Consider the following 12,887-nt stretch of genomic DNA (forward strand, 5'->3'; position numbering starts at 1 on the left):
AGGATCCCATCTGCTGTTTTTCCTTTGCTACCGGATTTAGTGCTAGTTTAATAATAGACTTGCTAACACAGTTTGCTTTTCCTGGATGATAAGACTCAGGGCATTGATCAGCTACTGAATCTGAGCTGAGGAATTTCAGACATGCCAGGGCCGCAGGCAATGTCCCAAGGCTCAGACTCTTGTTCCATCCTTTCAGCATTGCCAATCTCTGGGTAACAGGCAGTCTAATGGGGACCAGCTTGAACTTACTTTGTTGAACCAGTCATCCAGCCCCATGCAGGCCTTTGGGGTGTGGTTCTCCTGGCTGTAGCCCCCCTTTGTCTCCAATCCCCATTTCCCTCCTCTGATAGTCACGATGCTATACTTAAGCTCTTACTACCAGCCAGGCGCCACACCAAATGGTGTTCACGATTGCTTCGGTTCATTCTCCCAACAACCCATGCAGCAGATGCAGCTGTTATCCCACTTGACAGCTGGGGAAGCTGAGGCCCAGAGAGGTAAGGTAGCCCCCTGAGGTCACACAACCAGTGCAAGGCAAAGCTGGGAGTAGAGCCCGAGTGTGTCTGATTCCAGAGCCACTGTTTTTTAACATCATGCCATCCTGCCTCCTAGTCCTCCTGTTTCTGAGTGACACCTCCTGTTATCTCCACCCCCACAAAGAAGAACCCCAGCTCAGTTACTTAACACATTGAAATTGCTTATGGCTCTGTACCCTGCCTCCTATCCCCTCCTCCCCTACACACACACACACACACACACACACACACACACACACGAGGTACAAAGCAGCTCCTCTCCTTTCCTTGACCCTGACCCACTGGGTTGCTTGTATTCTGCCTCAGGACCTCCACCACGGGCGCATCCAGATGAAAACCCTCACCAACAAGTGGTACGAGGAGGTGCGCCAGGGCCCCTCTGGCTCTGAGGACGAGGAGCAGGAGCTGCTGTGACTGAGCAGGGCCTCCCCACATCCCCGGGATGGACACCCAACAAGGGCCCCTGAGGTGCGTGCATTTGGCAGCCTCTTCAGGAAGATGAAAGAGCCAAGGTGCTGCCTTCTTTACCCAGGCCATCCAGGCCAGCTGGCTTCTTCTGAAACATGTCATCTCCCACTCCTCACCCAGCCAGACCTCTGCTCACAGCATCACTCCCAGCCTGCAGATTAGATGGAAACCTGTGCAGGTAAATGTTTCCTTTTGCTTCTGCAGCCAAGGCAAACAGTCATCTGTCCAGCCCAGGTGCCTGGGAGGAGAAATCCTGTTGTGGAAGCTGCTGTGACTGGGTGTCCTCGGGGGAATGCTGGTTTGCAGTTTCTGCCATTCCCAACTAACGCCATCATCATGACCCTAGGGGCGGGCAGGGCGAGGAGCCAGCTGCCAGTTTCCTTATTATCATCAAGGTGCCTTGGGCCTCAGCATCAACAGTTCTGAACTACGTGGCAGGTCCAGAAACCTTGAAAACCTCACACTCCCCTTTGTGATGTTGCTTGCACACCCTGAGAGAGAAAAACTGACCTTTTTCTTCTTTACCTCTGACTGGCACCTCAAAGGCTGTCTCCCTGGGTGACAGGCAGCCACTCCCTTCTCTGGAAATACTGTGAATGTTTACACTGGTAACCAGCACGTAGGCACAGGCCTTTCTTTGGAGCCCCTTTGGAAGCTGCATCCCTGGTTTTGGGGTGAGTGAGCCTATTTTGTGGTGTCAGAGCACCCTCTACTGGACAAATCTAGCGGTACAGTGCTTAGGCAGGCCAGCAACTTCTGAATTTAGTTTAAATTCATGCACTTGAACAAAGTGGTGAGAGCCTAGCAGTCACGTCCCTCACCTTGATTCCCTACTCAGTGTCCTTATGTGTCCAGAGGCCCCTTTTCTTGGGCTCCATGGGGTCTGCCCACCGTTTACTTGCTGCCACCTTCACAGCTAATCAGCATTTCCTCTTCCCAAGTCTCTACTGTTTGGGGTCCCACTTGTCCTCCATGCCAGGGTGCCAGTTCGCCCAAGCATGGAGACGGGCCAGAGCCTGCCACCCCCTCCCCAGTGGCCTGCATTCACATGCATCCGATCCCCACCTAAAATCCCCAAGCAGCCACTGGGACCCCAGGATCTGTTCCTCCCATTCTGTCACAGAGTGCTTACACTCTCTCTCATACACACCCCCAGGCCTCTGAGGGCAAGGAGTTGCCAATCATGTCCAGATGATAAGGAGTTAGTGACTCTCACATCCGCGCCTCACCTGCCCTAATTTAACAAGCCTCGTACCTGCTTGCCGTTGCCCATCTATGGGCTGTTTTGGCATTCCCACATGTGGCTCAGGGTCCTAGCTGGAGCTGGGACTTAGCACCCTCTGGGTGATTTAATGCATCATGTGCATGTGCTTGGTTCTCTGTGGGGACCCAGTGGGCCAGCATGGGCCCTGGCTGGCAGCAAATATGTGTCCATCTCTTCTGCCTCAGGCAGCATGACTGGATTTCAGGAAGGACTGACCTTGGGACCCTTCAGGACTCATGTCCAGCCCACAAGGCCAGGCCCCTTCCCTAATGCCTTCCCTTTCCCCAGAAGTGTAAGTTGTAAGGCCAGTCAGGCAGGAAGCACGCGGTGTCTTTTTTATGCATGAAAAGTAAATTTGTACTTTATAGAGCTAAAATATGATCATTTTTGTTTTTGTAATTTCCCCCCTTAACCCAATAATTTGAGCCAAACAGGATTCTTTTACTCCACCTGATACTCCCACTGGAGGAGTAATATGTGCATAGTTTTCTTATTTCCTTTTAGTGGAAAAGTAAGAGAAGAGGTCAAAGAGGGAGAGACCTTAGTCCAGATGAGGTGGGGGGATAGGCAGGGATCATATTGTTCTCTCATTTCCCAACTCACAAGTAATTTACTTCCTGCCCTAAAACTCAGGGTCTGATCTCAGAGGTGGAAGTTGCATTGCAAACTCAATATCTTGCCAGGAACATAAAATTTTTTTATAGAGTAAGCAATGAAAACAGGTTCTTTTCAATTCAGACTGCTCCTTGCCACCAGGTCCTGCCTGGCCTCCCACTTTTAGCTGAGACCTGAAAATGACACTGTGGTAGAGAAGTACGTGGGGGACTTGGTGGATGGTCCCCAAGGCTTGGCTATGGGGTATGGGGCACCTTTCCTGGCAGGTCCCAGCACTGGTCTGGATCTCCTGTGGGCCTCCTCTGTTCCTCAGCAGTCTGGCTGGCTGGCTGGTCATCTTTGGAACAGGCAAACGCCCATAGAGGCATTTTTCTGGTGGGTTTTTCTAATGTCTTTGCCTGAGAATAAAAAATTGCTTCTGTCTACCTTTAGCGTATCTAATAATTATATTATTTGGTGTAATAAATGTCTAGATTTAAAAAATCCAGCATAACTTTGACTTCTTGCATATTTATTTTCTTTTACATCTAGGCCCGTGGTCGGCAAACTCATTAGTCAACAGAGCCAAATATCAACAGTACAACGATTGAAATTTCTTTTGAGAGCCAAATTTTTTAAATTTAAACTTCTTCTAACGCCCCTTCTTCAAAATAGACTCGCCCAGGCTGTAGTATTTTGTGGAAGAGCCACACTCAAGGGGCCAAAGAGCCGCATGTGGCTCGCAAGCCGCAGTTTGCCAACCACGGGTCTAGGCCATGGACAGGAAAGCTATATATAGCACGTAGAAAAGGTAAACTTTAGAGTGAGGTGAAGGCTGTGAAGTCAGTGAGTGCCTTTGGGGAAGCTGGCCGTTTAGCCAGAAAATTCAGAAGACATGCCTGCCCTGTGGAGCTGAGGAAAGGAGCTGGCTTTTCCTAGGTCTCCAGAGATCAAGCTTGGGCTGGCCTGGGCCAGGGCCAGGCAGAAGGTGGCTCAGTTCCATAGTCTGATGCTCAGACCCTCGGCCTAGAGGCAAAACTGAGATCTCCCACCCCCAGGTCAGCCACCTCTTTTCACAGTGGGAATGTTGACCAAACCCTGGTTGTTTGGAGGCCAAGGGGCAATGCCTGGCCCAGAATGTTGGCAGCCTGACTCCCCCAAGTCAGCCCAGACAGGCCGTGATTTGCCTGCAGATTCCTTTGTGTGAGTGGAATGCAGAAAGATTGGTGAGTGGGCATCCTTCTCTCCTTAAAACCCACATCAAATATGCCATCGGCAAGACTTGGCCTATAAGGTCTCAGTTCCACATTCCCACGGGTGCCCACACATTTGGCAAAGTCCTCAGTGGGGTAGCCACGGACAGGATCCCACTTCTGCTTTGGTGGGAAAGTCAGGGTGGTGGCCAGCTTCTCCTCAGCCAAGTCATGGCCATCAAGTTGCAGGCCTGGCTTGGGGTGGATCTGTTCTTAGAACTGGTCCCAGATTCAAGTGTGAGAAGGAATCTCTCAGCAGCAATGCTCTGCCATTGACCAGAACTTTAAATGAAAAAATAAAAAAAGAGATCCTTCCCCCATTCCCTCTAGAATGCAGGCATATGTTTCTCCTGCTGGTTGAGTAGAAAATCAAATCTGAAATGTTCCTGATATAGCAGCCAGAATCATTAAGAAGTTGTTCAACCAGGAGCCCAGTTCCTGAGGCCCCAGGCCATATGTTTGCAATGAAAACACCACAATCAGAGTAAAGGCCTAAAGGGGAAAAGTAGCCACTCCCCCTTCCATTTAGGCTCCTGCCATTTCTCACACAAATGGAGTTAAGTTTGGTTTTTTTTAATCCTCACCCAAATATATGTTTTTCCTTAATCCTAGAGAAAGAGGAAGCGAGAGGGAGAGGGAGAGAATTAAACCCGAGACCTTTGGTGCACGGGACAATACTCCAGCCAACGGAGCCGCACTGGCTAGGGCTGGAGTTGGATATTCAGGGACTTCACTGGCCATGTGTCAAAAGAAGGAAGACTTTCTAATTTCCTCTGATCCAGTTATCCCACTGGCCCATCCTGTTTTTCATCCTTTCCCATCCCAGCCAGCATTATCCCAGACAGAAAAAAAAACGTAGCCTTTCTTAACGGGAGTTGGTGTCCTCCCAGGCTGCTCTGCAGGACCTGCCTAAAGTCAGGGTGAGAGAGAGCTTAGTGCTTGAGGGCGGTTGCGGGGATGATGGGGATATGCAGGTCACCTGTGGGCCTTCAGCCACATGGAAGAGCCTGTTAGCATATTCCTGGTGCTCACTTCCCACAGTCCCAGCCCTGCTCTAAGGAACGGGGCACACCAGCCAGGGAAGTCTCCTTACTTGCTGGACAGCTGTGAGGTTTCTGGTTTATCAAAGGCTTTAACGTTTTCTCCAAATACAGCTCCTGCAAAGCTTGATTTGTCCTCAAGGTGAGTCAGAAGCATGTGGGGTTTTAGTTTGAGAGAAAGATTGATCTTTCGAATGTTCCACCCATTCATGTACTCATTGGTTGACTCCTGTATGTGCCCTGACCAGGGGTCAAATCCGCAACCCTCGGGTATTGGGACGATGCTCCAACCAACCGAGCCACCCAGCCAGGGCAGAATCTTGTAATTTTTTTAAAGCAATTTTCATTGTCAAAATGAAGGATTTGTTATTTATTTTAAGGACCACTTGGAAGGTCAGGCTTATTCTTTTGTCGTCCCCCATGTAAACTGTGAGGGGCATTTGTTAGGTCCTGGTTCCTGAGAAATGATTTGCTGCTCTTCTTGATGGGCTTCAGATTGTGGATAGGAAGATGGGTCAGTGATGGGGGACCTGGGGACTTTAGCATCAGCCTGGTCCTGGGGACAGAAGGGACCAGCAGCCCTCTGCACACAGGCAGTTTTCAGGTGATGCCCTGATGCAAATGGGGAAGAAAATAGGGCTTTGCTTACCCCCCCCCAAAAAAAGGGGGGGGGCCACAAAAATGTGGTTGGTTTACACTGTGGCAAAGTGAACTCCTACTTGCTGATGGGAGGGCCAGCTGGTTCAATCTTTTTGGAGGACGATATGGGGACACCTATCAGAAGCCTGGAAGTCCCTCCCGTGCTTTGACACAGCAGTTTCAAATGGTTTGAAAATTTTTTTCCAAAAAATGATAACATTTTATGACATGAAATTCAAATTTCAATGTCCATAAATAAAGTTTTGAATTTTTTAAAACTTGTTTTCTCTAATTATATAAGTACCTACTTTTTTTTTTTTTTTTTTGCCTCTTAGCTCACAAAGCTGAAAATATTCACTCTCTGGTCATTTACAAAACAAGTTTGCCTACCCTAGAGAAATTCTTTTTCTCTTTCTTTATTTTTCGTTGTTGCTAATTCTCACCCTAGGATACTTTTCCTTTGAGAGAGTGGAAGGGAAGGGGAGACAAAGCGAGAGAAGCATGGATGTGAGAGAGACACATTGATTGGTTGCCTCCAATATGCACCCTGACCAGGCAGGGATCGAGCCTGCAACCAAGGTACATGCCCTTGACTGGAATCGAACCCAAGACACTTAAGTCTGTAGGACAACACTCTATCCACTGAGACAAACCAGCCAGCACTTTTTATTATTGACTACAGGCCTGGTGCATGGATTCGTGCACCGGTGGGGTCCCTCAGCCTGGCCTGTGCCCTCTCACAATCTGGGACCCCTCAGGGAATGTCGGATAGCGAGTTTTGGCCCCATCCCCACAGGCCCAATCCAGACAGGAGGGAGCCCAATCCTGTGTGTTGAGCATTTGTCCCCTGGTGGTCAGTGCACGTCATAGCAACCAGTTGACCGGTCGTTCGGTCACTTAGGCTTTTATGTATAGATTTTAGAGAAAGAGGAAGGGAGAGGGAGGTAGAAACATTGATGTGAGAGAGAAGCATCGATTGGTTGACTCCCATATGCACCCCGATCCGGGAATGAACCCACAACCTGGGTATGTGCCCTGACTGGGGATTGAACCTGCAGCCTTTTGATGTACAGGATGATGCTCCAATCAGCTGAGCCACACTGGCCAGGCCTCTTACCTATTCATGCATTAGGAGACACCTACAAGAATATCTGTAATAGCAAGATGTTGTACACAAGCTAAATGATTGTCTCTAGGAGAATGGATAAACTGTGACACAGTAATGTAGTGGAATACTATACAGCAGTTAAGAATGGATGGACAAATGTACAAAACCAGAATGAAGATACTAACAGATAAATCTCAGACTCAATCTGCAGCTCAAAACAAGCTGCGGGCCGAAACCGGTTTGGCTCAGTGGATAGAGCGTCGGCCTACGGACTGAAGGGTCCCGGGTTCGATTCCGGTCAAGGGCATGTACCTTGGTTGCGGGCACATCCCCAGTGGGAGGTGTGCAGGAGGCAGCTGATCGATGTTTCTCTCTCATCGATGTTTCTAGCTCTCTATCCCTCTCCCTTCCTCTCTGTAAAATATCAATAAAATATATTTAAAAAAAAAAAAAAAACAAGCTGCGGAAGAATGCAGGATAGGAAGTACATACAAAACCATGCAGAACAATGCTGTGGAACAGTGGTACTCAGGGATGCGGACAACTTAGCAGAAGTGTGAAGAAAGGTCAACACCAGGACCCTGGGCCCTCTGGGGTGGGGCGGGGGAGTGAGGAACTGCATTTAAACCACATTTTACCCACCCTGGCTTCACCTGTGTCCCTGATTTTTCATTTCCTAATAGAGCAGTGAGCAACCAGTTCAGCATATGTGCAAACTTGCAAATGCTCCTCATGCTCTCTGACTTCAGTCCTTTGCCCCAGCTCTGGGAATAACAGACACTCCAAGGACCATCCCAGGCCCATGATGCCCTCACATCAATCAGGATTAGCTTTAATCCTTGGTGACAAAATCAAAATTAGTAGTGGCTTCCCTGGAGTCTTTGAGAACCAGGATTCTTAGCGTGGGGAGAAAAAGACATGAGGTTAAGTGAAAACTCTGTGGTCCTGAATTCTAATTTAAAGTATAAATATGGTCTTGTATGTTGTTGTTTTTAAATTGTCAACCTATTCTTACCTCTGCCCATTGAAAACACCTAGAAACAGTGACCAACCCAGTGGCATTCAGCCCCGAGTGCTCAGAATATGGTCTCCAAATGTCATTGCACAGTGAAAGGACTCAGGGCTCTTTGAAGAAACATCTGATTCCAGGACTTGGGCAGGACATGTACAAGATGAACCTGAAGCACCCTCTCATACCAGATAGGAAGCAATCAGAGATTTCAGGGTCATGTCTAGATGCAGGAGTCAGCTTGAGGAGGTTCCTACTGGCTAAAGATGGGAATTTGAGCCCTAGCCAGTTTGGCTCAGTGGACTAAAGAGTCACAGGTTTGATTCCGGTCAAGGACACATACCAATCAATGTGTCTCACATTGATGTTCCTTTCTCTCTGTCTCTCCCCCTCTCTTCCATTCTTTCTAAAAATCAATGGAAAAATATCCTCGGATAAGAATTAACAAAAAAAGGGGGAGGAGATGGGAATTTGAGTATCAATAAAAATAATGCACTGAAACACAAAATATACTGAAATCAACGAGTTCATAATAATTAAAAATTAGTCACTCTTGGGGGATTCAAAGGCATCAACTCATTATTCTAGGTAAAACTAAAAGGAAAGAATTAAGCATTTGCCCTGCCTTTCCTATACCACTGGTAGCCAAATAGTAAAGGAGGGAAGATTCTTTAATTTAAAAAATAAATTTTAAAAAATAGTACAGAAAGGTCCCATGACCCCTGCACTCAGTTTCCCCCAGTACAATATCACAATCAGGAACTTGCCATCCATAGACCTTGTTCAAACTACACCAGTTTTACATGTTCTCCTGTGTGTATGTGTTTAGTTCTATGCAATTTTATCACGTGTAGATTCACATCAACACAGGGAAGTCTCTTTTTATAGTATTCTAGTTGCCAAAGAAGGAACACCAGAATTGGAATATCCCCATTTTGCAACGTCCAATTAAATCATGGATCTAAGTTGTTAATATCCCAAAGGGAGAGAATGGGGCAACATGTGCCTCCTGATGAAATAAACAGCATCTATTAAGTATTCTTACCAAATGGTTCAAACCCAAATCTGAGCATGCTCAAAGTCAACTACCATGTGATATACCACATTAACAGAATAAAGGACAAAGTGATGCAGAAAAACATCTGACAAAATTTAATACACTTTCATGATAAAAATACTCAACAAACTAGAAATAGAAGGAAATTACCTCAACATAATAAAGGCTATATGTGAAAATGTATGTGCCACAGCTAACATCATACTCAATGATGAAAGACTGAAAGCTTTTAAGATCAGGAACAAGGTGAGGTGCCCACTCTCGCCACTCCTAGCCAGAGCAATTAGGCAAGAAAAAGAAATAAAAGTCATCCAAATTGCAAAGAAGTAAAATTATATCCTCAGATGACATGATTTTATATGTAGAAAGTCCTAAAGATTCTACAAAAAAAGAATACATGAATTCAGCCAAGTTGCAGGATTAAAAATCAACACATAAATATCAGTTACTTTCTACACATGAACAATTGGGTAATCTGAAAAAAAAAATTAAAAAAACAATTCTCTGCTGCACAGGCAGCGTCACCCAGATACCCCAGTTCCTTCCCCACTATGGGAGTCCTCCAGTTTCCTATCCCTCCACCTGCCTCAGCCTCAATCAGGGGCTTTCTAAAGTCAGCTAGCTGAAGGCCACAGAGAGTCCTAAACTGGAGATTCTCCAGAAACAGGGGCTTCTCAGAAACCAGGCTATCCCCTGTGATTAAATTTTCGTTTCTCTTCCATTCTTGGCACAGGTCCAGGCTCACCTGGCCCCACCCATTCATGACGTCTCAGTTAAACTAGAGATGCCAATTTCCACTTGCTTTTTCTTTTTTTTTTTTTCTTTTTTTTTTTTAAATATATTTTATTGCTTTTTTACAGAGAGGAAGGGAGAGGGATAGAGAGTTAGAAACATCGATGAGAGAGAAACATCGATCAGCTGCCTCCTGCACACCTCCTACTGGGGATGTGCCCGCAACCAAGGTACATGCCCCTGACTGGAATCGAACCCGGGACCCTTCAGTCCGCAGGCCGACGCTCTATCCACTGAGCCAAACCGGTTAGGGCTCCACTTGCTTTTTCTAAAAAAAAAAAAGTTTTATTTCTTTTAGAGAGAGAGGGAGGGGGAAGGATAGAAAGATAGAAACACTGATGAGAATCATGGATTGGGTGCCTTCTGCATGCCCCCTACTGGGGATCAAGCCCACAACCCAGGCATGTGCCCTGGTAGGGATCAAACCAGCAACCTCTTAGTTTATGGGTTGATGCTCAACCATTGACCCACACTGGCCGGGCCATTTACTTTTTCACTTACATCAGTTGGGACTGCCCAATGAGCCTGGCTAAAAGCAGAGCCATGTGGCTGGGGAAGCACTTGAGATTTAGCTATGGCTACCAGCTTGGGTCCTGGTGCTGGGCTTGGCCAGAGCAGGCCCTGTCCCTACTTCCTAGCTCACCATAACCAGGAGGGGTTCCAATCTGTGTTACCGTGGGAACTGGAAGCCTTCAAGAAGGCCAGTGAAAGCTTGGAAGATTTGCTCTCGCTGAATGACTGGAGCTGCATCTCTCGCCTCTTCTCTAGAACCAAGGACCTGAGGCAGCTGCAGATGTGAGAGCACCCTGTGGCCCTGGGGGCTAAACTTACTGCTGAAGGTCCTTGGGCTGACTTGTCCCTGGGGGGTGTCCTGGATCAACCTCTTTGCAGGTTATGCCACAGCCACTCTTGAGCTCCAGGTTTTTTTCTCGGCTCAGCCTACAGCAGGACCCAACCCCTGGGACGACCTCTGCCACTGACTTTGTCGCCAGAAGGCCCCAAAGAAGGAGTCCCAAGACTGCCTTGAGGCCTCTGTCACCTTCAACCTCTGCCTCCTCACATGGCACCTGAAATGTGTTGCCAGTGAAGACCTGCCCATCCGAGAACCTGGACCCACCCCCAGCCTGTCCGGGGCTCAGACCTTATTTATGCAGTAAGTTCCACCCAGGCCTTAAGTTGTTTCCTCTCACCCCTTATATGAAGCATCAGCCCTGACTCATAAGAAATGTTTATTTTTCTACTGTTGTAATCAGTAAGGGATTGGAAAGAAAGAAGAGCCAACTACCAATTTTCAGGAAATTGAGAGAACATAGGAACAGCAGGGGCTGCAATAAGCAAAATGTAGACTCTGGCAAACTCTAAAGGACATTCTGGTTTCTTCAACAAATACATTTCAAGGCTAAGAGAAAGATGGGGCCCCTGTACTCTATAGGGACATTTTATAGAGTAACTGTGATTTAAAGGGCTATCCACCAGCCCTAGCTGGTTTGGCTCAGTGGATAGAGCTGTGGACTGAAGGGTCCCGGGTTCGATTCTAGTCAAGGGCACATGCCCGGCTTGTGGCCTCGATCCCCGGTGGGGGGCATGCAGGAGGCAGCCAATCAGTGATTCTTATCATTGATGTTTCTATCTCTCTCCCTCTCCCAATCTGAAATCAACAAAAAAAAATTTTTTAATAAAGAGCTATCCACAAATTGCAATGTAGAGACCTTATTTGGACCTGATACAAACTTTTTTTTTTAACTAGAGGCCCGGTGCACAAAATTCGGAGGAGGGTCCCTCAGCTCAGCCTGTGCCCTCTTGCAGTCTGGGAGCCCTTGGGGATATCCACCTGCCGGCTTAGGCCCACTCCCTACAGGGAGTGGGCCTAAGCCGGCAGGCGGACATCCTCTCACAGTCCGGGACCCCTCGCTCCTTACCACCTGCCTGCTCATTGCTCCTTACCACTCAGCTCACTGCTCCTTAGCGCTGCCTTGGAGGCGGGAGAGGCTCCCTCCACTGCCACTGCACTCGCCAGCCGCGAGCCTGGCTTCTGGCTGAGCGGCACTCCTGCTGTGGGAGCACACTGATCACCAGGGGGCAGCTCCTGCATTGAGTGTCTGCCCTCTGGTGGTCAATGTGCATCATAGTGACTGGTCGTTCTTGTCATTCCACCATAATGGTCGCTTAGGTTTTTATTATATAGATATATTTTTATTAATTTTAGAGAGGAAGGGAGAGGGAGAGACAGATAGGAAACATCAATGATGAGAGAGAATCACTGATCAGCTGCCTCCTGCATGCCCCATACTGGGGACCGAGCCCACAACCTGGTCAAATGCCCTGACAACTAGGAATCGAATGGTAACCTCCTAGTTCATAGTGGATGCTCAACCACTAAGCCACGCCGGCTGGGCCAAACTGTTTTTAAAGTATCTATACTAATAAAAGGGTAATATGCAAATTGGTCAGGACACCCTCACAGTAATGACTGAAAAGCAAGCTGCATGGGGCAACCAGGCCGGCAGGGGGGTTAGTGAGGGATGACCAAATGACTGAACAGCAGGCTGCATGGGGCAACCAGGCCAGCAGGGGAGGCAAAGAGGGGCAACCAGGCCAGCAGGGGGAGGGGCAGTGAGGGGTGACCAGGCTGGCAGAGGGGGGCAGTGAGGGGTAACCAGGCCGGCAGGGGGGGCAGTTGGGGGCGATCAGGCTGGTGGGGGGGGGGCAGTGAGAGGCGACCAGGCCAGCGGGGGGCGGGGGCAGGGTGATCAGGCCGGCAGGCAGAGGCAGTTAGGGGTGATCAGATTGGCAAGGGGGGCAGTAAGGGGCCATCAGGCGGGCAGGCAGGTGAGCAGTTAGGAGCCAGCAGTCCGGATGGTGAGAGGGATCCCAGATTGGAAAGGGTGCAGGCTGGGCTGAGGGGACCCCCTGCCCCATGCACGAATTTTGTGCTCCGGGCCTCTAGTGGATTTATAAGACAACTAGACATGGGAACAGTGACTAGATATTCGTCACTATAAAGGAATTGCTATAAAATTTTAGATATAATGGTACTGCATTTTAAAAGTCCTTATCTTTTAGATACACATACTGGAATAGTCACAAGTGAAATAGATGTCTGGGATTTGCTTCAAAGGAATTCAGG

At 48.1% G+C, this 12,887-nt stretch overlaps 1 protein-coding gene across 3 annotated transcripts in view; it reads left to right on the forward strand.

Annotated features, from left to right (window-relative positions):
* The window catches only part of SLC9A8 (solute carrier family 9 member A8), an 86,649-nt gene that overhangs the window by 67,849 nt on the left and 5,913 nt on the right, over nucleotides 1–12,887 (forward strand). For 2 of the 3 annotated variants that reach the window (XM_080683374.1, XM_080683375.1), the window contains one exon: nucleotides 843–6,062. In XM_080683374.1, the coding sequence (XP_080539500.1) occupies nucleotides 843–950 (108 nt within the window). In that variant the 3' untranslated portion in view covers nucleotides 951–6,062. Of the gene's footprint in view, nucleotides 1–842; nucleotides 6,063–10,698; nucleotides 10,914–12,887 lie in introns of those variants that run through there. The other variant, XR_013961380.1, reaches the window with a different exon arrangement.

The sequence above is a fragment of the Plecotus auritus genome (genome assembly GCF_963455305.1).
Source record: "Plecotus auritus genome assembly, chromosome: 8".
Lineage (NCBI taxonomy): Eukaryota > Metazoa > Chordata > Mammalia > Chiroptera > Vespertilionidae > Plecotus > Plecotus auritus.